Source organism: Balaenoptera acutorostrata, chromosome X (genome assembly GCF_949987535.1).
Source record: "Balaenoptera acutorostrata chromosome X, mBalAcu1.1, whole genome shotgun sequence".
Lineage (NCBI taxonomy): Eukaryota > Metazoa > Chordata > Mammalia > Artiodactyla > Balaenopteridae > Balaenoptera > Balaenoptera acutorostrata.
The window spans coordinates 85,167,525-85,193,617 of NC_080085.1; the positions used below are offsets into that span (position 1 = coordinate 85,167,525).

Here is a 26,093-nt window from a genome sequence, read left to right on the forward strand (position 1 = left end):
TAATCGCTATTCTAACAGGTGTGAGGTGATATCTAACTGTAATTTTGAGTTGTGTTTCCCTGATTTGTATGTCTTTGGAGAAATGTCTGTTTAAGTCCATTGTCCATTTTTTTTAAACAGGGTTATTTAGTTTCTTGCTATTATATTGTAGAAATTCCTTGTATATTTTAGAAATTAACTCTTTATCAGATCTACGGTTTGCAAATATTTTCTCCCCCTTGGTTGCCTTTTCTGTTGATTATTTTCTTTGCTCTTCAGAGAAGCTCTTTAGTTTGATGTAGTCCAGTTTGTTTCTGTTTGCTTTTTTTGCCCCTGCTTTTGGTGTCATATTCATAAAATCATTGCCAAGACCAAAATGATGCAACGATTCCTCTATGTTTTCAGGTCTTATGTTTAAGTGTTTAATCTACTTTGAATTGATTTTTCTGTAAAGTGTAAAATAGAATTCCAATTTCTTTTTTCTTGTTGTTGTTGTTATGTAGATACCCAGTTTTCTCAGCACTAGTTGTTGAATAGACTATAATTTCCCCATCATGTATTCTTGAACCCTTGCCAAAGATCAGTTGCATGGATTTATTTATGGGCTCTCAATTTTTTTCCATATGTCTGTCTTTATGTCGGTACCATGCTGCTTTTACTATAGCTTTGTAATATATTTTGAAATCAAGAAGTGAGATGATTCCACCTTTATTCATTTTTCCCCATGTTGCTTTGGCCATTCTGCACACACCATCTTTTAAAGCTTCCAGGTTTATTTTTATGTGAAGATGGTATTGAAAACCAATGTTGTACACCCTGGAGAACACTTGATATTGTAGGAATTTTGTACTTTTGCCAGCCTGGCAGATGTGAAAAAGAATCTCATTTCTTGCATTCAATTTTTTTTTTCTTGAGTATGAATGAAGTTGAGCCCCTTTGGGGCCATTTGTGGACCACTTATGGACCATTTGTGTTTCTTCTTCTTTAAAATGCTTGATTCAGTCTTTTGTCCATTTTTAAAATCCTATTGTATTGCTTATCTTTTTTTATTTGTTTCATCTGAGTTCTTGATATATTTGGAATAGTAATTTTTTTGTTGCTTCCGTATTGCAAATATTTTCCCATTTTCTTCTCTTTCCATTTTCTTCACGGTATCTTTTCATGAACATTTGTTGCTAATTTCAATGTAGTTTAATTCATCAGACTTTTCTTTTAGTTTTTGTGTCTTATTTAAGAAATTCCTTACTTATCTAAGGTCATGTAGGTATCCTCCTTCTATTTTCTTCTAAAATTTTTAAGAAGATTGTCATTTACCTTAAATCTTTAATCTACCTGGAATTGATTTTTGTGTATACTGTAAGGAACAGATTTAATTTCGTTTTTTTACATAAGAATAACTCTTGTGCCAGCATAATTTATTAAATAATCCATTTTTCCCCTAATTTTTGTAATGTTGCTTCTGTTATATATGTTTCCCAGTATGTATGGCTCTGTTTCTGGGGTTTCAGTTTTGGAGTTCTGATCCATTGACCCATACATCTGTCCCTGTACTAATATCACACACTCTTTAATTATATAATTGTAGTAACATTTGATATGTGCTGGGGGAAGTCAACCCATGTTCTTGTTGTTTTCCAAGAATGTATTGATTATTCTCTCTTCATTCTGCCACATAAATTTTATAATCAGCTTGTCAAGCTCCAGCAACAACACAAACTCTGGGTATTTTACTGGAATTACATAAACTCTCTGGTCAAATTTGGGTATATTGAGACCCATATGACATATGATTCTTCCTATTCTGGAACATGGCATGTGTGTCTATTTATTTACTTATTCATGACTTTCAGAAACCTTTTTTCACACCCTCCTAATTTATCTGTTGTTGTTTCATATTTTGGTTATGTGTAAAATTTAACAGGTTAGACATTATTTTTGCTGACTCTTGCAGGTTTGCTTAGATTTACTCACATATTTAACTTACATGAATTACCTTCCTTTTCGTGTGACATAACTTCCTTCTAGGATCACTTTCTTACTGAAGCATATCTTTTTAAAGTACCTTAAGTGAGATTCTAGACATAGTAAACAGTTTTTATTTGTTTGATATTGTATTTATTTCACCTTTGTTATTAAAAGATATATTCAGTGGGTATGTAATTCTAGCTTGCAATTTTTTTTTCCTCAGCAGTATGAACAAATTATTGCACCATATTCTGGCTTTGATTATTGTTAAGCAAGCTGTAGTCTAAATTGACACTCCTTGGAGGTAACCTCTCTATTCTATTTTTTGATCTTCTTTTTGTTTTTAGTATTCTGTAGTTTTAAGATGTGTCTTGGTGTGGATTTCTTTTTTTCATCCTTCTGTTTATCTTGATTCATTGGGCTTCTTGAATTTAAAAATTGTTCTACTCCATCAATTCTGGAAAATTATTAGCCATTTTCATTTAGAATATTATCCTTCTCCCATGCTCTCTATTTTTGCCTTCTGTAACTCCAATTAAGCACATTTTGAACATTCTCACTCTGTTTGGGGTTTTTTTGATTGCTTATTTTTACATCTCTTTCGTATTTTGTCTTTACATACTGTACTCCAGAGTATTTCTTTCAGGCCTATCTTCCAGTTTACTAATTCTTTTGTGATTTGTGCCTAATCACCTGTTTTACCTATCCAATGAGTTTCTAATGTCACTTATTATATTTCTTATATCTAGAGATTCTTTGTTTATCAAATATTCTGTCTTATGTCTTTATAGGTCTAATTCTGTTGTTTGTTTTTGCTGACTCTTACTAATGTTTACTTCTTTCTGTATCATCTGTATTTTTATTGTGAACTAATGACTGCTGAGCCTTTATCTGTGGAAATATTTTGAAACTGAAGTTTAAAGGTACTTTGCTCCTTGGAAATTTGCATGAATGACTGCCAGTTATTTGGGAGCACTGCCAAAATGTAATCACGTTAAATTTAAATTCTCAGCATACTTTTTTTTGACAACTAGGTATTTTAAATTCTGACCAAAAACCTGCCTGGGCGCTGTCTTGTGGTTAGAGGTTTACAGGGAGTAACGTCTTACTCCTAAACCCACAGTCAAGGCAAAAACAGACAAGATCCTGTACTATTTTTCTCTATGGGTGGGCTTTGTTTTTGTTTTTGTTTTTTTTTTTTCTTTACAGTAAGCCCTTCACTGGGGAGATTATCTTTTGGGGTTTTAGATTTGCATCATGAACTGAGTTTGCCTATATCTTGTGAAAGGTCTAGGCTTTGTGTACCATCTTATGTTTGAGGCCCATTAAAGCTAAAAATTCTAGAGCACTGGAAACTGGTAGATGTTCCTAGGGCAGTCTTGGCCTTCAGTGTTTGGTTATGTCTCTGCATTAATGCTTTCCTTTAGTTTTCTTTCTTTGAGGGGAGGTGGAGGGAGGTATTTCTTAATTTCTTGCATAGCTTAGCTTTTCATCTAAAGGTATTTTAAAGAATTTTAGGCGTTCTGTAAATTGACAGTCCCTAGGCAATTTAACTACCCAATTGACTAGGGTAACTAACCGACTAGAAACAGAAGTCTTTTCTAAAATATCTAGACAACTCTTTTACTGGGAAGTTTGGAGAAACATATTAGATAGTGCTAATCTGCCACTATGTTCAGGTCAGTGTGTTTTAAGTTCCACAGATGCCAAATGTTGTTTCTGCTTAGTTAAAAAACATGTACTTCCCTGGTGGCACAGTCGTTAAGAATCCGCCTGCCAATGCAGGGAATGCAGGTTCGATCCCTGGTCCAGGAAGAGCCCATGTACCGCGGACCAGCTAAGCCTGTGCACCACAACTACTGAGCCTGCGCTTTAGAGCCCGTGAGCCACAACTACTGAGCCTGCATGCCACAACTACTGAAGCCTGCACGCCTAGAGCCCCTGCTCCACAACAAGAGAAGCCACCGCAATGAGAAGCCTGCGCACTGCCACGAAGAGTAGCCCCCGCTCACCGCAACTAGGGAAAGCCCGCACATAGCAATGAAGACCCAATGCAGCCAAAAATAAATAATTCAATCAATAAATTAAAAAACAAAACAAAACATTTTTTCAGCTTGACATGGATGCTTGATGTGTCAAAAAATGTCCAGAGTATTAGATGCTTCACATTGACTGTCTGGTTCTTTAATCTAAGGCATAACTATATACTTCTACATTTGTTTTGGATGCAGGTGTCTCTAACCAGTACTTATATGAAAACTGGGAAATAAATACTTAACAATAGCTTGTCATGTATGTTTCTATTACAACTCTTTTTGAACTAATTGGAATGATTTACTGGTATTATGATGATCTTGGAAATAGAAGCAACCTTGTGTTTGTGTGTGGATTGTCTTCCTAGACAGTGAAGTGTTTCTACCTTTGGATTTGCATAGGAGTGGTGGCATTCTGATGTTTCATGTTTCATTTAATGATATGGCCATTCTGTTAGTGTGCTAGTTTTCATAGTCTGCATAGGCTTGCATTGTTCCATATGCCCAAACAAAAATTGTGGAGGAGAAACACTGAGTTCTTAATGTGAAATGATTGAATATTGCATTAGCATACACCTGTATATTTGAATGAAATTTCCAGGTTGTCCTTCGGGATATTTCACATAAAGTACATTGCACTATTCTCATTTCAAGACCTGTGAAATGTTAGCACCCTTCAAACTCTATAGTTATCGTAGATAGGTGTCTTGACTGTTATGGTAGGATTCAGCTTTGGTTAACATCTATATATAATATTTTATAGTAATGCATCCTTGCATTTGTTTGTCATGGCCATGATAAGGGGATATCTAATGAAAGCAGAATGTAGCGTAAACAGGATATTGTATACCTGTCACCTATTTTAGCTAATACAAATCTTCTATTAAATATCTGAGAATATCAGTTTGTCTTCTTATAATGAGAAGATATTTTATGTTTAATTTGAAATATGTTAATTTAAAATATATGAGGACTATATAATTTATAAAGGAATGTTACTAATGTGGATACTGTTTGTATTATACTTAGGCAGAATATATTACATGTAGACACAGCCATACCCACCTCATATGCTATTCAGTATTCATGGTCATTCATTCTGTATGTTCTATATTTTGTTTAATTCTTAAAATCACCTTTTAGGTTTAATATGATTTTGAAGTTTTATTTTTGAGTACAGAGTGGGACATAAACAAAAAAGAAGATAATTAGCATCAAAAGAATGAATGCTTTCAGTAATAATCTTTCAGATTAATTGTAAATCATATTAATTATTTTAGAAGGCAATACATTTCTTCTGCAAGTAGGATCATGACATTAGTGGGAGTTGAAATTTTTATATACAAAGTAGTCACAATTTTTCTTTTTATAATTATAGAAGTTATAAATATATCTGCGATCTCCATTAATCTAATACAAAATGAGAACACTTTGAGGAATTTAATTGAAGTTAAATTAGGAAAGTTTAGATACATATGATTTCCATAGCCCAGATTTTTGGCTGTACAATGTAAAAGAAGGGTTGAACCAAAAAGAGATTTTGACAGAAAGAACCATCAGAACTTGCGACTGAGTGACAAATGCCAGTTTGAAAGCTTAGAAGGTGGAGAGGATGCCAGTCCTGTTGGCAGAATGGGGCCTTTAGGAGAAGCTGATAAGAGGTAAGGATGAGGGGTCAGAGTGAGGATGGATTCTCCTTTAGATTTGTTGAATTTGAGTTAACGATGGGACGTCTGGATGGGACGGACTGTCAGTTAGAAACGTGTAACTTCGAGATGGGCAGGAGTAGTGAGGGCTGGAGCTGTTCATTTGGTGTTATTAGCGCTGAGGTGTTACTGAAAAGTTTTCCTACCTGGGCCAAGTTGAAGATCAAATAGGTAGGAAACCTGTAAAAGGCTGCCTCTTTGTAAGATATAAATGTCATACTCCAAGGTCATGAATTTTCTCATCATGTTTTCAATGCTTGTATTTTCTTTAATCAACTAATACTTTTTTAAAGGAGTGGCTCCCTGAAAACGGCTAGAAAATCTCCCACTGAATGCTTGAGGCCATTTAATCAGCATTTTAGCATACTTTAGCAGACTCTTAGAGTCTGTTTTAGGGGTTACAGAAATGTTAAGAATTTCAAATCAAAAGGAGACGATTGTAGCATGACCACCTGACAAGAAATGTATTTTGGATCAAATGCAACAAATTACTGTCAGTCATATGTTGATTATGGTTTCACTGTGTAGGGAGGAGTATACACAGTCCTTCTGGACCTGTAATCTTCGTCAGGGCAGAATCTCTAGTGGTTAACGTGGTGGTAAGCACATAGTCGGCAGCCAGTATATATTAGCTGAACGATGGATGAAACACAAAATAAATACAGAACTAGGCCCGGCATCAAAGTGTGTGCCATTTAACTCAAAGCAAAGAACAGAACACATGAATGTGATTTCAGAACATGAAAATACACACACAATTTAAGACATGCCATGAGAAAGTGTTGAAAAACATGTAATAAATTACAGTAGTTAAGGGATTGAGTTTTTTGACCAGGCAAGATAGGAAGAGGGTTACGTTAAGATCACAGAGATTTATCCAAGACTTCGGAAAAACGTTTCTTATCTGGATTTTTCTACAAAATAAAGTATTTGATGACGTAAGTTAAAATAACACATATATATGTATATATATCTCCTATATATAAATAGAATCCTGTGTATAGATATAAATAAACATATATTTATATATGCTCTGTAATAGTCTAATTTTAAAAGGAATAAATAACAGATTTTTAAAAAGAAATTTTGGCCCCAGTCCATTTACGTGGGGAATGGCAGACTTAATCACAGTGAACCTAACTCGGCTTTCCTACTACTAAAAAGACTTAATGAGATATAAGATAAAAAAGAAAGGTTATGTTTTGGCAAGAAGGAAAGGGCATTATGGTTCAATACCTTCACTTAACTAACCTTTAAGTATGCAATTAACATTTAAAGGAAATAAAGTTTTGAAAGTATTATAGAGTAATTGCAGAAATGTAAAAAGTAGTTAAAAGCCTATGGTCTGTTAGGAGAAATCCCTTCAGATAGCTGTGACAGTCGTCAGAAAGTGAATTTGTGCTGCGTAAAAGAAGAAGAAAAATCTGCTCATTTGGTGACATGATTACTGCTTTCCCCTTTGTTGTTTTCTTTGTGAACTTCAGCTCATTGACATTTTCTAGGATGAAATTTTCATACTGACCTAGAATGGATCTTTTAAACAACAAATCGTACAATATTTGAAAGAAGATGCTCGGTAGTAAGCAGGAGCAGCAGGAGGGAAAAATAGACGGGTTGAAACTTTACAGGATATTTGCCTATTAACTCACAGTTTGCCAGAATCTAAGTTGTACTTAAAAATTATAATTTCTAGCTTCTGCTATTATGAACAGCTTTTCCCTTACAGTATAGAGGGTGTCTGAACTCACCTTTGCAATTTATTTACCGATCATAAGTAGCGATAGTATCAATAGGGCAGCTAAAGTCAAAAGCTATTTACAATTGTTTAAGTACAGAGTCCTTGGGCAATGTGACTTTTAAACACTAGCTCAGTCCACATCTGTTCACCTGTGTTTTGCTTCCTCTTGTTCCCAGCTGCTGTTGCAGGACCTTAATTCTTTTTAAAAACTACCTACATTAGATGTTTCTATGGCTCTCAGGGAATATCTTCCACATCTCATGAACTAATTTTGTCAGCTTCCATGTAGCTGCTGTGGGTGATTTTCTTCATTTCCTGTTTTGAACCCTTTTCTAAGGACCACTGTATGTGGGGAGAGGGGAGGAGCTTCTCACGGGGCACAGCTGGTATGCGCTGAAGCCCTCTCGATGCCAAGGGTGTGGAGTATCCTGTGGCAAAATACAGAAACATGTGTTTCTTCCCTTGTCTCCTTTTTTAACATCCTTGATTTGGGGGATACCCAAGCCGTGCTCATCACACAGCTCCCCTTTCCACAGCACTCAGACATATGACTCTGTTGGGGCTGGGTAGGCCAGGCCTGGAGACACATTCAAGAAACAAATGTACTGTGCTCAGAATCACCCTGATCCTTTCCAAAATGTAGGCTTTCTTACTGGGCCCAGCCTGACTACGTGATACACACTTCCCTTCTGTTAGGTGGGACATTTCTCTTCCAGGAGGCCTTACAAATACACTTCCAACTAACTCCAAGGACTGTCCACATTAGTCTCAAACTGTGCCTTGAACATCTGTTTTCTCTCTTGACATGCTATTGAGCAGGTAAAGGGGATAGAGGCAAATGAGTACCACTATGTCTCTCTCCTCTGTCTTCTAATCCTCCTTTCTTTTCTATTCAGGAATTGATGGGCATGAAAACATTATTAATGTCTGATTTTATACTCCATTTTTCTATAAAGTCTAGTATGTATGGGAAAAAAAATCAGGTATCTTTATGTATTGGCTATGATGGCCACTTGCAACATGGGATTCTAGAGGTAGTGAGCTCATTGAGCAATAAGTCCTATAAAGTAGTCTGCATCTGCCACACGTTGAGAGAGTGTTACTCTAAGCCTTATTTGCAAATAGAACCCACTAAGCACTGGCAGTTATATAAGCTTGTAACTCAGGCAGAAGACCATATCCAGAATCAGAATACATCTAAGCCCGAATGTGTTCAATATTTCATATAGCTAAACAGAGAAAAAAAAGATATGTCACCTACGGTGGAGCCTGTGTTATAAAGATGACTTAACAGGTTATCTACAGCTGGAAGAGAAGCAAAATAACAACAAGTTTCACATTCAGAGCTAAAATTCTGTTTTAGGCTTGATTCATTCTGTAATAGTTATTTTCACAGTTAAAACTTAAAATTGAGATGGAGAGTTTGAAATATGCAGAATTGATATTTTTAATAATTATATTAATGTTCTTAATCTTTCTAATCGAGTTTCCCTGTCGAGAAGATTATACAACTTACCAATCTGATTCTTTGTTTTTCTTAATAACATACTTCACAAAAAGTCCCATTAACAGAGAAAAATTTTTAAAAACAATTTATATACATCAGAAATATTCTAGAAAAATAGAAATAACACCTTGGTATTTACTTACCTTTTCATTCTGTAAAAGAAAATGATATTAATGAAGCAAAATAGTAGATGTTCTTAATTTCATTTGATTATATGTTTATATTGTTATGTCAACATTGATATTTCTTTTAAGTCAAAGGACGTGATATTTTAAATCTTTGGTCTCATCAGTTACACAATGGGTGCCATTGAAGGTGTAGAGCTTAGTGGAAACGCAGAATTAGTGGGAGAAGAGAAAAGATAAATGGAGAGAACAAAAGAGGACTTAAAGTAGACATGATACACTTGTTTCCTGTGGGACTTATAAGGCTATATGTTGCCTACTCTTTTTTTTTTTTTGATCTGGAAACATCAATAATATACAGTGTACCATTTAACCTATTTTAATTGTACAATTTAAGTGGTGTTAAGTATATTTACAGTGTTGTTCAAACATCACCACTATTTTCAGAACTTTTTCATCATCCTAAAAGAAACTCTATACCTTTTAAGCAGTAACTCCCCATTCCCTTCTGCCCCTAGCCCCTGGTAACCTCTGTTCTACTATCTCTAAGAATTTGTCTGTTCTAGATACCACACATAAGTGGGTTCATACATTATTTGTCCTTTTTTGTCTATCTTATTTCACTAAGCAAAATATTTTCAAGATTCATCCATGTTTTAGCATGGATCAAAACTTCCTTTTTTGGCTGAGTAATATTCTGTTGTATGTACATACCACATTTATCAATGCATCTGTTGATGGACAAGTAGGTTGTTTCTACCTGCTGGCTATTGAATAATGATGCTATGGACATTTGTGTACAAGTATCTGTTTGAGACGCTGTTTTCAGTTCTTTTTGATACATACCTAGGAGTGGAATTGTGGGGTCATACAGTAGTTCTATGTTTAATTTCTAAGAAACCACCAAACTGTCTTCCACAGTGCTGGTGCCATTTTACATTCCAACCAGCAATGCATGAGGGTTCCTATTTTAACACATCCTCACCAACACTTGTCATTTCCCATTTTTTTGGCAATAGCTATTCTAGTATGCATGAAATGGTGTCTCATTGTGGGTGCTTTAAAAAATGCTATTATATTTATTTATTTATTTATTTATTTATTTATTATTTTTGGCTGTGCTGGGTCTTTGGTTCGTGCGAGGGCTTTCTCCAGTTGCGGCAAATGGGGGCCACTCTTCATCGCGGTGCGGGGACCGCTCTTCATCGCGGTGCGCGGGCCTTTCACTATCGCGGCCCCTCCCGTCGCGGGGCACAGGCTCCAGAAGCGCAGGCTCAGCAGCCGTGGCTCACGGGCCCAGCCGCTCCGCGGCATGTGGGATCCTCCCAGACCAGGGCTCGAACCCGTGTCTCCTGCATTAGCAGGCAGATTCTCAACCACTGCGCCACCAGGGAAGCCCAAAAAATGCTATTATAAATGGAATTGTTTTCTTAATTTCCTTCCAGATTGTTCATTGATGGTACATAGAAATACAACTGATTTTTGTGTGCTGATTATGTATCTTGAAACTTTGCTGAATTCATTTATTAGCTCTAATAGTATTTTTGGTGGATTATTTAGTGTTTTCTGCATATAAAATCATGCCATCTGTAAACAGAGACAGTTTTTTTTTTTTTTTTTTTTCCAATTTGGATGCCTTTTATTTCTCTTTCTTGCCTAATTTCTCTGGTTAGAACTTCCAGTACTATGATGGATAGACATGGTGCAAGCAGGCATCCTTGCCTTGTTCTTGTTCTTAACAGGTATGCTTTCAGTCTTTCACCACTGAGTATGATGTTAACTGTGACTTTTTCATATATGACCTTTATCATATTGAGAAAGCTTCCTTTTACTCCTAGTTTAAAGAGTATTTTTTTCTCACAAATGTGTGTTGGATTTTGTCAAACGCTTTTCATGCACTAGTTGAAATGATCATGTGAGGGTTTTTTTCCCTTCATTCTATTAATGTGGTATATTATATTGATTGGTTTTTGTATGTTGAATCACCCCTGCATTCCAACTATTGTTTTACAACTGTCTGTTTCTTCAATTCTGTCAATTTTTACTTCATATATTTTGGAGCTCTGTTCTTAGATGTGAGTATGTTTATAATTATATCTTCTTGATGGGTTGAAACTTTTATTAATATATAATATCTTGTTTGTTATCATTTTGTGATTTAAAGTCTGTTTAGTTTGACAATAATATAGACACCTCAGCTTTTTTTTTTTTGGTTACTGTAATATAGACACCTCAGCTTTTTTTTTTTTTGGTTACTGTTTATATGCAATATCTTTTTCCATCCTTTTCAACCACCTTTTGTCTTTTTATTGAAAGTGAGTCTCATGTAGACTTATAGAAGATATATGTGTTTATTTATTTACTTGTTTTATTGGGGTATAATTGACACATAGCATATCAATTTCAGGTGTACAACATAATGATTCAGTATTTGTATAATTGTAACATGATCACCACAATATGTCACCATACATATAGAAATTTTCTTCTTTTTTTTTTTCTTGTGATGAGGACTTTTAAGATCTACTGTCTTAGAACTCTCAAATATGCAATACAGTATTAATAACTACAGTCACCATGCTGTATGTTACATCCCCATGTCTTGTTTCATAGCTGGAAGTTTGTCCCTTTTGACCCTGCTTCACCTATTTTGCTCCCCACTCCCCCACTCCAGCAACCACCAGTCTGTTCTCTGCATCTATCAACTTGGTTTTTGGTTGTTGTTTTGTTTTTGTTTTTTTAGAGTCCACACGTAAGTCAGATCATATGGTAGTTGTCTTTCTCTGTCTGACTTATTTCACTTAGTATAATGCCCTCAAGGTCCGTCTGTGTTGTTGCAAATGGCAAGGTTTCATTCTTTTTTTAGGGCTGAATAGTATTCCATTGTGGCATGCGTGCACGCACGCATGCATGCGTGTGTGTGTGTGTGTGTGTGTTGTATCATCTTCTTTATTCATTCATCCATTAATGGACACAGGTTGTTTTCATACCTTGGCAATTGTAACTAATAGTGCATTGAACATGGGCATACTGATATCTCTTTGATATAGTCACTTCATTTTCTTCAGATATATACCCAGAAGTGGAATTGCTGGATTATATGATAGTTCTTTTTTAAATTTTTTGAGGAACCTCCTTACTGTTTTCCATAGTGCCTGTACAAATTTACATTCCCACCAACAGTACATAATATTTGTTTGTTTTTAAATCTATTCTGCAAAACTCTTTCTTTTAATTGGAGAGTTTAATTCATTTACATTTAAATTAATTATTCATAAGGAAGGGCTTTTTTCTGCCATTTAGCTGTTTTCTGTATGTTTTACATGTTTTTGTTCCTTAATTTCTCTATTATTATCTATTTTTGTAGTTAGTTGTGGTTTTTTTTTTTGGTAGCCTACTATTTTGATTCTTCTCTTTATTCTGTGTAATTTTTAGTTATTTTCTTAGTAATTACCTTAGGGATTAAAATTAACATCTTAAACTTATTACAACCTAGTCTTAATAATAAAAACTTAATTTTAATAATATATAAACACTGTGTTCCTGTACATTTTTCTCCCTTTATATTGCTGTTGTCATAGATTACATGTTTATACATTATATGCCCATTAACAAAGATTTATAATTATTGTTTTATGCACTTTCCTTTTAAATCATGTAGGAAAAAAGAAGAGGAGTTACAAACCAAAGTACAATAACATTGACTTTTATATTTATCTATGTAGTTACCTTGCTCTTTATTTCTTCTTATGTCTTTGAGTTACTTTTTGGTGTCATTTCATTTCTGCTTGTAGGACCTCCTTTAGTATTTCTGTCAGGACAGGTTTGCTAGCAATAAATTATCTCTTTTGTTGTTGTTGTTAATTTGGGAATGTCTTAGTTTTTCATTCTTGGAGGAAGATGGTTTGGTGGATATAAAATTCTTATTGATAGTCATTTATTTCAGCACTTTAAATATGTTATCTCACTACCTTTTGACTCCTATGGTAGAAATCATATATTAATCCTAGTGAGGCTCTATTAAATGTGACAATTCACTTCCCTATTGCTGCTTTAAAAATTCTTTTTCTACATTTTGACAGTTTGATTAGGAAGTGTCTCAGAGTGGACCTCTTTGATGTCCTGCTTGGAGTTAATGAGCTCTTTGGATGTGAATATTTATGTATTTCATCAGAGTTAGGAAGTTTTCAACCATTATTTCTTCATATATTTTTTCTGCCCCTTTCTCTTCTGGGAATCCTGTGATGTACATATTGGTGTGCTTGGTGTCCCACAGATCCCTCAGGCTCTGTTTATTTTTCTTCATTCTTTTATCTTTCTGTTCCTCACACTGAATCATTTCAATTTCCTTATCTTCAAGTTCATCAATCCTTTCTTCTGCCTGCTCAAATCTGCTGTGGAACCCCTCTAGTAAATTTTTCATTTCAGTTATTGTACTTTTCACTTCCAGAATTTCTTTTGGATTCCTTTTTGTAATTTCTGTGTCTTTATTGATATTCTCATTCTGTTCATAATATCATCCTCCTGATTTCCTTTAGTTATTTGTCCATAGTCTCCTTTAGCTCATTAAGCATGTTTAAGACAGTTGATTTAATATTTTTGACTAATAACTTTAAAGTCTGAGCTTCTTTAGGGATAGTTTCTGTCAAATTCTTTTTATTTTCCCCTTCACAGGCCCTGTTTCCTGTTTCTTCACGTGCTTCGTAATTTTTTTTTGAGAACTGGACATTTGAATATACTATAACTCTGGGAATCTGATTCTGCCACTCCTTACAGACTGCTGATTTTTGTTTGCTGAAAGTGGTAGTGTGTATTCCTTGTGTGTGGTCATTGTAGTTTGGGTTTCATTATCTCTTCTGTCAGCCAGTGACCTGAGAAAGATTTCCTTAAATATCTGGTTCCAAAAAGCAGGAGAGGTGTTTCTATCTGTTTAAATCTTCCAATAGATGCTATCAGGGAAAGCTGCTGCAACCAGAGAATGTTGAAACCAAGGCAAGCATCTGCCAAACCAACCAAAACTCAAATCTCCAAATTTCGGAGAACAACGTCCCCACTGCTCACCCTGGCATCAGCCATCCCCTTTGGCAACTCAGGCACTATCTTCACAGTGGTGCTGAGGAATAGTATATGGTATCTGTTTTATGCATGTCATTCTCTTACCAGAGTCTCTCTTTATCAAACACTTCCCTTGTTGTAATTATCCAGTCAGGTTCCACAGTTCTGAAATAGTTTATTAAATCACTCTTTCCAGCTCAGTGGCTGCTTTGATGGAGGGATCAATCTCTGGAGCTTCCGTCTCTGCCATTTTTCATCAACTCTACTTTCTTAAATCTTTGTTTCCTGCTTTCTTCCCTTTCATATGCCTTTTTAAATTCCATACAGATCCCCAAAACGTTAGTTGCAAGTTAATGTGATGATAGTTAGAACTGTACCAAAGTCCAAGATAAGCTAGGTTGAGAAGAATTCATTAATTTTGATTCTCTTAGGCATCAAACTTGAACATGCATCAGACTTCATCACTTTTTCTTGGTTCTGCATTAAAGTTGGAATGTATTATGTACTTAAATACAGATATTGTATATATATTCAAGTTGTTCTGAAAGGTAGTTTTAATGTGCTTGAATATTTTAGTTGGGCTGCACACTTGTCCCTCAGACTCAGTGTTGGACTCTTATGTGGCCAGCTGTGAGGTGGTAAAGCTTAAATAGCTGGGAAAATGATGTATGGACTTTAGGGGCCAAGGCTAGGCTTGTTTCTTGATAACTGTATTGGAAATTAGGAATCACATAGAAGAACAGAATAGAAAAAAAGAAAAAAATACAGATATTGTAAATAATGGGAGATTACTTTTTACAGGCTTGGTGCGGTTTATAAGATTGAAGATGATTCCCAGTTTTGCCAATTATGAAGAGTAGAGTTGATTATTATTATTATTATTATTGCCCATGAGTTAATTCTACATAGTATTTTTCTGTTTTTTATATAGATTGACTAATTACCAGGACAGGAAATAAAACTTAAAAATTACGCTATGTGTTTAAGGCCCAGAAAGTTAGTCAGTTTTGGATTGTTATTTATTGTCATATGGTTTTTTAATTTAACATTTATGTGCTGTAGTGCATAGACACCAAACATGTTTATGTATTTATTCACATTAAATTGTCATTCATTTTTTGGTTAAGTTTTTGGGAAGAAGGGGAAGATACACTGGTACTATGGCAGAACCACAATCAGAAATTTATCCACTCTTCTAGTTAATCACTTTTAGAGTTGTTAATGCATGTTTAATAATCCTAATCATGAAATACTAAACTTTTATGCTTTTATTTCTTTTTAGAACCTTATAAAACATCTTCCTGAGCAGAAGGTACTCAATGAATTAGCACAGCTGAAGAATGAATATGATGACCTTTGTGAGCCTGAACAGTTTGGAGTTGTGGTATGTATCTAGCCTAAGGGCCCACAAACTCAGCTTGGAGGTAACACTTATCAAAAACAGTGAAAAAAAAAAGACATTTCAATTGCTGATATTTTTTTCTACTGTATAATAACTACATAAATTAATATAACATTAGCTGTCAGGGAAAAAAATCCTTGTTTATTGTTTATAATATTATTGAAAACTAAAGAAATTAAGATTTACATTATGAAATACCTCTAGACATCTCGTGGGCCTTCCTCTATATCAGTGCTGATATTAATATATGAAAAATAATACATATTATTGTATTGACTGTTTTTTCTTCTATTTAGATCTTGATGCTAGAATTTAGCCCTAAAAGAGTTAGGCTAAGAATAAGGGTGGAAACTAGATAATTAGTAATGTTCTGGAGACTGTTTTCTGTGGTATATATTGTATTAGAAAAAGCACAAGAATTTTCAGATATCCCATAGAGTGTCAATAATTGACTGAAAGCTTTACATACACTGTTTCAGCTGGAAAGAAAATTTCATAAATACACATCATGCTTTACCATGGTTAAATAATTATTGGAATGAATTATGTTTTCTTATCTCCTCTTCATTTTAAGGGGTACAAAAGATGACTAGGTATAAATATATATTAAAAAATATAGTTTTGGGCTTCCCTGGTGGCGCAGTGGTTGAGAATCTGCCTGCTAATGCAGGGGACACGGGTTCGAGCCCTGGTCTGGGAAGATCCCACATGCCACGGAGCAGCTGGGCCCGTGAGCCACAACTACTGAGCCTGCGCGTCTGGAGCCTGTGCCCCGCAACGGGAGGGGCCGCGATAGTGAGAGGCCCGCGCACCGCGATGAAGAGTGGCCCCCGCTTGCCGCAACTAGAGAAAGCCCTAGCACGAACCGAAGAACCAACACAGCCAAAAATAAATAATAAATAAATAAATAAAGTAGCTATAAGCAGAGGCCCTTTGACAAGAGGCATCCTCCAGAGTGACCAACATATATCCTTAAAAAAAAAATATATATATATATATAGTTTTATATACATGTGTATATATATACATATACCTATATATACATATGCATATATATATGTTTTTAGCTTTCCCCAAAACCTCTATTCAAATAATAGGGAAAAATAAAAAAAGATGGTGGGAAAGAGGGCATGATGATTTATTTACTTTCTTAGAAAAAAGCTATTTTTGACTTAGGTGTTCCATACAAGTTTGTTTGCCATGTGAACAAACAGTTCTATTACAGCTTTCAGTTTTACCCTGGCTCTCTGACCATTTTCCATCTGCATACTAAGACTACTTAAAATTACCGCCGGACCCAATAGTCAAACACTGTCTGCTTCATCTGAAATATTGGGTTGGCCAAAAAGTTCGTTCGGGTTTAACCTCTTTAATAGTAATGTATTTGAATTGATCTGATTTGGTACTTTGCAATTTAAAAATCGTGTTTAAAATCAAAATGTGATAGATGGAACAGAGTATGTTCCTTTTGAACATATGCAATAACTGCTTGATCATATTTAGAGTTTATTAATTTTCAGATATGGCATTGCATATGCTGATGTAGGAGGATTCTGTCAAATCCTTGAAAAGCAAATCAGGAATGTATATTTAGGGTGAGATAGAGCATGTAAAGGTACCTGAGGAAGAGATATCTCTCGTTTTTGAATTAGGCAAATTAATCAACTAAACTGGCCAGATATTATTTACTAAGTAGCAGCACTTTAACACAATATTAAATAGTAAAATTTTCTAGACCAAAGTCCACACTTGAAACTTAAGCTACTTGAATTCATATTATAATTGAAGCAAGGCTATATACCATCTGAGAATTCAGCTGTGCCATGGTGGTTATGAGTTTTACAGTAGGTACACTACACAATTTCTCTGAAGCCATTTTTTTTCTGAATGCAGTTTATCTTGGAAGATGTATTAGTTTGCCAAGCAAATCCTTCAAGAGGAATATCCTTGGTACCACACTGAGGAAATGAAGTTTGGGGACATAAAAAGCAATATAGCTTCTAAACTCAAAGCAAAGTAGAAAATGGAAGAGATTTCTTGTTTGTGCGCATAACCATAAATAATTCTGGGGCTGTGAACATGAAGTCACCTGGTCCTCTTATTTACTCTCCCCATCCTTAGCTACATGTCTGTAGGGGAAATAGTCAAGGACATTACAAAGTAGTTTATGCTATGTAAATTACCTAAGGCAGTATCAATCAGGATGCGCCAAATAAAGATTCTTGAAGTAATGATATGACTCAGTCTTTTAACTATATATGTAAGCATGTATATCTTGTATATAATAGATAGTAGATAAGTGTTTTTTGAATTGAATTATAGGAAAATTATTCAAACCAAGTATGAGCCTGAGATTAACAATAGCATAGTTTAGATCTCTAAAAGTAAAAATTATGTTCAAATATATTTCTCCAGGTCTATGCTGAAATTAAATTCACTTCTGTCTGGAAACGCCCAAATACTTTTTAATCCTCAAAATATATTGACAGCCTACATTTAGGACAACTTTGGAAATGCATAGAATCATCTGCCCTAATGAGAAAGGCTCCAAACTGGTTGTCTTACTTCTGCTTTCTTCCCCCATCAAAAGTATTAGTGTAGTCATCTTAAAATCTATATTAATCTTATGATTTCTGTATTAAAACCCTTCAGTGTCTCCCAGCGTTTACAGAATAAAACCTGAGCTCCTTTGCATTCTCATTCTGCCTCTAACTCTCTAGCTTTATGCCTCCCTGTTCTCTTTGGTGAACTGAGTGAATTGGTGTCTTTATGACATTTTAGCTTTTACCTCGGCGGGACTTTCTTTGCCATTTCAGCAGTTATTTTACTTGTTCCTATTCAGTGGTCTTTCGTTTTTCCATAGCGGCTATACCCTATACCGTATCTTACCTGCTTTCCACAAGTCTTCACTCCCTCCCCTCCCCATTCTTTTCACTTACTACAAACAACCTAATCTCTTACCAGGGAAAAGGGAAAGCACCTAGGCTTCAGAACTTCCAACATCTCTCCTACCTACAGTTATCTCTACCCATATCTTTTATTAGCTTCCTCTCTGTCAAACCTTAAAAAAAGGGATACTTTATTATCACTAATACTATTGTTGTCATGATTAGTGATAGAAACAAGAATGTATTGAGGTGTTACTGTGTCTGATTCTATGCTAAGTGTTTTTACATTTACCATCTCATGAATTCCTCACGGGCCTATGAGATTGGCACTATTATTAGCTTCATGTTACAGATGAAGAAACTGAGGCCAAGGAAGGCTGGGGACCTTGTCCAAGGTTACATAGTAAGTAGTAGGTACAGAATTCAATCCCAGGCAATCTGACATCATGGATTGTGATTTTAACCACTGTACTGAACTGGTGTGTGCACGTGTGTACAGGTCCACGTGTGTGTGAGATAGTCTACTACATACTAATTTACTTATCTCTGTTTAAGGCATTATTATCCCCTGCCTACTCTTATTCTGTTATTCTATTGCCTCTTCAATTCGTCAGTCTCCACTCTGCCCTTCTCTTCAGAAGAAAAACATCTTCTTAAGTCATTCGCTGCCTAAAAATGTATGAATGGATAGCTGGATGGGTGGATGGATGGATGAATAAAAATCCTTCACTGGCCCTGAGGTTCATGATAGCTACTGCCCTCTCTTTATTACCTAGCATCAGTTTTTTCAAAGATTAGTGTATTTGTTCTCTACTTCCTTACCTCTAGTTACTATTTAGCAAACAGCAATCAGAATTCTGCCTTAAACAATGCATTGAAACCGATCTAGAAGAGATCATTAATTACCTCCTAATTGTATCTAAAATATACATCGGTTCTACTCACTTCTCTTTTTCTGTGCCGTCACCACTTTAACCCAAACCAGCATCATCTTTCCCTTAACCATTATAATATACTTTTAGCCTGTTTTTTCCCCTTATACTTTTGCCGTTTTCCAAATCAGTCTCGGCACAGCCCTCGATGTGACATTTCTAGAGTACATTTGTGTTGCATCATTATTTATCTGCTTAAAGCATCAGTGTGTTGTTTTTTGAATTTACCATGCTCTTTCCTGCCTTTGGACCGTTACACACATTGCTCCCTCTTACTCCCACTCGCTGCCTGCCTCTCTCCTGCTTATTCGAGTTTCCGCTTAAATTTCATTCTCTCCGTGATGCCTTCACTTACCTATCAATCAAAATTAGGTCTCCCTATTAAACTCTCTCAGAGCACCTTTTTTCTTTTCCTTTCTCATGGTTTTTAATTAAATATTTAATTGCGAGATTATTTATTGACTATCTATAACCCCTGCTAGATTGCAACTTCTTTAAGTATATGTATCGTATTGATTTAATTCACATGACATATACTTACCAAATGTTTGTTGACTGTATTAGCTTGAATGCCAAATCAAGTGGGCTCTTTTCAGTCCTAATTCTGTATCCATATGGCACTTAATAACATTGAAGAATTTAGATTCCTTACTGAGTCCTTTTCTTTCTTTGCCTTCTCTAGAGATAAATACTCTTTCCTAATTTTACACCTATCACCCTTGCCAGTGTCCTGTAGAGTTTCCATTATTATATAACTTCCTGGATGATAAAAACAAAATCTTATCAGTTAGGGATAGACATATGCCAGAAGTGTGATTACTCCTGCAAGATTCATTAAAATCATCATCAAACAAAAAACAATAAAATTGACAAGACTAGGGAAAAATCTGGCTTTGATTTTTTGAAAGAAATAAACTTCCCTGAGACAGTGACTGGGCTGCTAAGCTTTCTCTAAACTTTTTGGGTGTTTTGTTTTCTTTCTTTTTTTTTTTTTAAAGCAGCCGTATCATTGGGTTTGCTTATATTCACATGTAATGAGTTAAAAAGAAACCAAAAAAAAAAAAAAAAAAAAAAGAGCGAGAGCAAGAGAGAGAGAGAGAGAGAGAAAAGAAACAAATAAAAAAGCTAGCATATCCCTCTTCCCAGGAGGTCTTCCCAAGCAGACCTCCTGGGAAGAGGGGTATGCTAGTTCCCACACCTTCTATGATCAATAATCCTTTTCTTTAGGGGGGTATATTGGCTGCATAGCTTCCCACTGACTTGTCCTCCAACCTGCCTCACACAGAATTGAATTTGGTACATTGTTGTAATTATGTGCTGTACCTTTACTGGGAATAAAGCACAGATCTTTGAAAGCTCTGCCAGTTAGAACCCCCAGCAGGAGCTTTTAGATTCTTCTGAGTGTGTTTGCAGCTCAGCTGTTCTTAAACCTCAGAGCGACGGAAACTCCCACTTGTCTTGCACTGAGGATGGAGACCCATACTATGTGTATCTATTAAACTAACACATCTTCTGAGAAAAAGAAGGCAATAATTAGTTCTCTTGGTAATCCATAACTTTGTTTTTCTGACCTCAAAAATTACCCATATTTTTCAATTAAAAACATTCTAAAGCTATAATCTAAGAAAAAGATGTTGAGATAGCCTTGTGCATAAAAACATTTATAATGAAAAGCAAAGATTATGTGATACTGCTGACAGCACATTTAATTTTTTTCTTTCTCTACATAAATATGTGAAGGCAGGAGGAGTGGATTTATGCCTATTGTTGGAAGTACAACTATAAAGTCAGTGTGCTTTTTAATTTTTTTAAAGTCCCCTAAGAGCTTATGAGCTCTATTCAAGATAGCTTAACCAGGTGAAAAGGAAATTCTTAAAAGCTTTTTTTTTTTCTCCTACGTATCATCAAAGGCAATTAGTTTGGATGGACAATTGTAGCTCTTCTGTGCCATTAATATTAAATTATTCAGGTTTGCATATTCATTGGGAAAATTGCATTTTTCTTTATCTGCTTTCATTCAAAGTGTTCAGTGTTTTGATATGTAATGCCTTGATTGTTTCTATTTTCATTCCTTCTGTAAATATGAATGCTAGCTCTTACTTCCAGATGTGCATTCATTTTATCTGAAAAAAAGCTGGTTTAATAATTGTGAGATCAAGTAAAAGAAAACTCGCCATGACTCGTTCTCAAATCCATGTATTCAGATTCTTGTTCATTTCATTAACTTCTCATAATAGTCCATTTTGTGACAAGATTGCTTATTTCCATCAGCTTTTGCAATAAAATGAGGTAAAATAAAACCACCTGAAAACTGAATATTCAGATTAAGTCTGGGGATGTCAATCAATTTTGCTATTGATTGCTTTTCATTAAATTTTTTAAAAATAAAAAATTAACCCCTTTTCCTTCTCCATATATCAGTAATCCATAAGATAGCAGCATAACATTACCATTACAGATGCTCTGATGGCCGTTCTTGGCTTCAGACAGTTGTTTTCAGAAGGATGTTTTGAAATTCTTGCTCCAATTCTTAGTGTAATTCTTCTGAGTTTCCAGTGTCTCTTGGGGCCGACATTGTTACCATTTTCTGTTCCAGACTGTAGATGAGTAAATGTTTGTTGATGCATAATTTCTACATATCATTCTATTTGGGGAAAATATTCTCTATCAGCGTATCATTGCTTTTCTGGGGTACAGTCAGTTTTCAACACTCCGTTTTTCCAAAGCCTCATATTACAGATCAACCATGGCTCTTATCTCTCCTGATATCTAATACACAAACATTTGCCATTGGCTCCATACAGCAGATGTACCTGTATTGATGATTTTGTGCAGTCCAAGTACTAGGTGTACTGCAGAAAGTACAGCAGTGAGCAGTAGAGAGCCTAGTCTGGAGGGGGTTATGTCTAAATAGGATAGTAAAATGATTTATTTAACAGAGAATCACAGATGTCCTTGCTTTATTTCCATACTTCCAGGCAGACTTTTGCTCAGTCATGGAGTCTGGATCTCACAACTTTTATAGGCAGTTCTGCCTGCTTTCTAAGTTAAATCCACTCTTCTTTATTGTCACTTCGTTATCATCACCTTATAGTCACTGATACAAAATTATTCTGTATATTCAATGTATCCATACATTGGATCCCAATAGTATTTAGGTATGGAGGGGACACCTTGTAACAGATGTATATTTCTTACAAATATATCTGTTAATTCCAATGAATTTTTAACATTATATTTTGAAGACACTAGAAGATCAGTTATATTCACATATGATGGCAGTTGAAGGTGTGTTTCTTAGCAATGCAAAATGAAAGATAACAGAAATCCCCTTAAAGGTGAGCGACACGTGACTGCAGGAGTGGCATGTGGCTACCTCCTCCTCCTTCACACATGATTGTTGCACTTGGGTCTTTTCTCTTTCTCTACGGATTCTTATGGTAGTATGGCAGAACATCAATATTCACCAGCTGCATAGGTAGTGAAGTGTATACAATGCAAATTATATAAACAAAACTGTGTCTAACTCTTTGGGGAAATAACCCACTTGTAGCTGCTCTCACTAAAGCCGTCAGGGTACATTTTTTTCTTTTTAATATAGTGCAGATCAGCTAAAGAAATGATAGCTGCTTGATGTGATTTGACAGACAAGTATCTTGTAACACAAAAAAATCCCCTACATAATACAATACCTTGGTCACCAGCCCACAGCACTTCAAGGAATGAATTATAAAACAAAGGATGCCAGTCATCTAAAATGCTGCGAGGAACCACAAGGAAAAACAAACATGCATTTCAGCCAAGTTTTTGTTAGATTTCCTTATATCACTTAGGTGCATTCAAATGCCTTTACAAGACATGCACCTTTTAATAATTGTATCTGTGGCTGGGGATGTCGCTCAGTGCTTCCTATGATTTCTAAGCTTAGTTATCCAAGACATTCCCTTACACACTCAAATCCTCTCATGGAGATTCAACTATTGTCTATCAGTCTACCCTGGTCTGATCATGAAAATTCACACTTCTGATTGCAGCAAATTCTATTAGTATGATCAAAGCATACTGTTTTGTGGCTCCTGTAAAGAGATGCATCCATATAGTTTCACCTCCTCTTGATTTTTACAGTAACACATTTTCAGTGCTAACATTTCTAACAATAAATGTATATTATGCATTGAAATGGACTGAAGGGACCTCTGCGTGATATTTACAAAGTGTGAAATAGATAATGAGGGCCATTCTTCACCAAGCCCTGGTAACACACATTCCTTAATTGTGGATGAGAGAAACTTTATCTCAGGTTTGGGAGAACAGTCAGGGACCATGGTACCTTCTTAGGAGTTTCTGAGGATGAGTAAAGAGGGTAATAACAACAATAGCTATTGTTTTAGAGTGCTTCCATTGTGTCAGCTACCATGACAGTAATGTTACACATAGGATCTCATTTAAGTCTTACTGCAACTTGCGTGAATGACTTAAGGAATACATTTTACTGATGGGGACATAAAGTCTCAGAAACATTCAGTAACTTGGATTAGATCATAGCTATAAAGTAACAGAAATGTAGTTCAAGTCCAGGTCTGTATAACTCAAAAGTCCCTGTCTCTTCCACTACAATGTACCTTACGGGTCTAGAGAATGCAGAGAATGGTTTCTCTCCCTCTCTGAGGATTAAGGGGAAAATTCTCTCAACCTACCCTTCAAAATAGTTATACGGGGCTCTGAATTCGGGCTAAGATTGAGCCTGGGCAATATCGTTGGGATGACACATTTGGTAGCTAATGACTTTACATAAGGAGTGGGGTACCCTCCTCCTGCCTCACATCAGCCTACTGTGACACCTCTTCACACTATGCATCTGCTTCCCAATCCTGCACTTTGCTGATATTGGAGTTTCTGTTTGTATGAATGAATACATCCACCCATCCATTTGTTTTACAGGATTTTTTTTTTTTCAAATCACCTATGATGTTTATCACCTGCTCTGCACTAAACTTTATTCTAGTGGGTAAATGAAGGAAGAAATTTTGCCAAGTCAGTGGTCAACTCTGATCCTCTTATGACGCACAACCTCTTCCCCAAATCAGGTTGACTGATGATAGATTATATCCAGTAACAGCAGTTCAACAAAGTTAATTCCCTAGCATTTCTGGTTTGACCTCTTAGCTGAAGACATTATTTTGGGGACAGTAAAACATTACCGTCGGCTGTTAATTTTGTTCAATAGACAACCTGTCTGTCCTCTTTGGGAGGAGATCCGGAAAATGGTTAGTCAGCTAAGGAGTGCTTTTAAAATCAGTCAGCAAGTATTTGAATGTCTAATAAATGCAAGGACCCGTGCTAGGTGCTACACAAGGTGCAGTCTTTGATTCTTCTCTCTATACACTCTCCTCATCAACAACCTGCCTTTCACAACATCTATTCCAATCACTCCCAAATCTGCCAACTCTAATACTTATCTCCTCCTAAACTCAAGGACTGAATTTCCAAATGCTGCCAGATATCATAACAATACCTAAAACTCAAAATGCCAAGAAAGCAATATTATCTCCCTATTATAGAGGTGTCATTTTACTATTCATGTGAGGATTTGGAGGGGGGAAGGCTGGAGGGATCAGGGAACATATTTAAATAGTCTATTTTAGTAATTCAACCTTGAAGTACATAAATTTTAAGCTTGAATGGTGAGAATTGAAAATAAGAACCAATTCTAAGAAATTCTTCAGGTTAAAATATAGGCAAGGAATGGTATTAAATTACATTGTCTTTACCAGGATTTGAATATGACTTCAAGATTTAGAGTCTTCATAGTGGGGATCTAATAGTGTCTTTGTTAATAATAAAATACACTGGTGTCTGAGAGGATGGTGAACCAAGTTCACTTAAATGCTAATAGAAATGTCTTGGTAACATCCAAGTAATATTTTTCACTTGTGAATCTCGCACTGTTTACCTCACCTTTCCATAACTCTAGAGGCAGAGACTAAAAAAGAAAGAAAGAATATATATGGATCATTTATTTGGCTCCTACCTAATTATCAAAACAAGACTGCTTGACAGGACTTTCCCCTACTTTACAAATGAGGAAACTGAAGCAGAAAAATTAGGTGGATTAGTTTCACACAGTCTGACTATGCAAAAGTTTCTAGATTCAGTCCTTTGGTTGAATTTGCTACTAAGCTGTACCCTATTGGCCCCCACTGCCTTAGTCCCTGATTAGCTTACTGAAGTGTAGGCAGCAGATCAGGGGAAGCAAATTCATCTATCCTCATTCTCTGAAACAAAAAAAACAAACAGTAAACTGCATCAAATCAGCATCTCCTTCAGCATTCATTAATGCCAACAACATTTTACCTCACAAAGGACTTTACACCTTGGAGCCATCTTTGACTTTCTCCTCCCATAACTGGTCATTTACTAAGTCCCATTGCTTCTTCCTTAATTCTGCCTCTTGTATCTATTGCTTCCTTTCCCTTCCTACTGTCAACATCCTAGGTCATTACCTGTTTCTAAGACCATTTGAAGACTTAACTAATGGTATCCCTGCCCTTAATCTCTCCTTCAGCCACTCATACAAACTGCTCTCAGTGTGACTCAAGAGACGGCGTGGTATAGTGGTTGAGAGTCTGGATTCTGTAGCCAGAATGCCTGAGTTCAAATCTCCAGATCTTCAACATACAATTTGACTCTGTGCTAGTTCCTTAGTATTTCTGTGTCTCACTTTCCTCATCTTTAGAAGGAGACTAAGGCTAATAACCTTTTC

General features: G+C 35.6%; 1 protein-coding gene across 4 annotated transcripts in view; it reads left to right on the forward strand.

Moving 5' to 3' along the window:
- DIAPH2 (diaphanous related formin 2) overlaps positions 1-26,093 on the forward strand; it is an 868,194-nt gene that overhangs the window by 412,670 nt on the left and 429,431 nt on the right. For all 4 annotated transcript variants that reach the window (XM_057538261.1, XM_057538259.1, XM_057538260.1 and 1 more), the window contains one exon: positions 15,391-15,492. In XM_057538261.1, the coding sequence (XP_057394244.1) occupies positions 15,391-15,492 (102 nt within the window). The remainder of the gene's footprint in view (positions 1-15,390; positions 15,493-26,093) is intronic.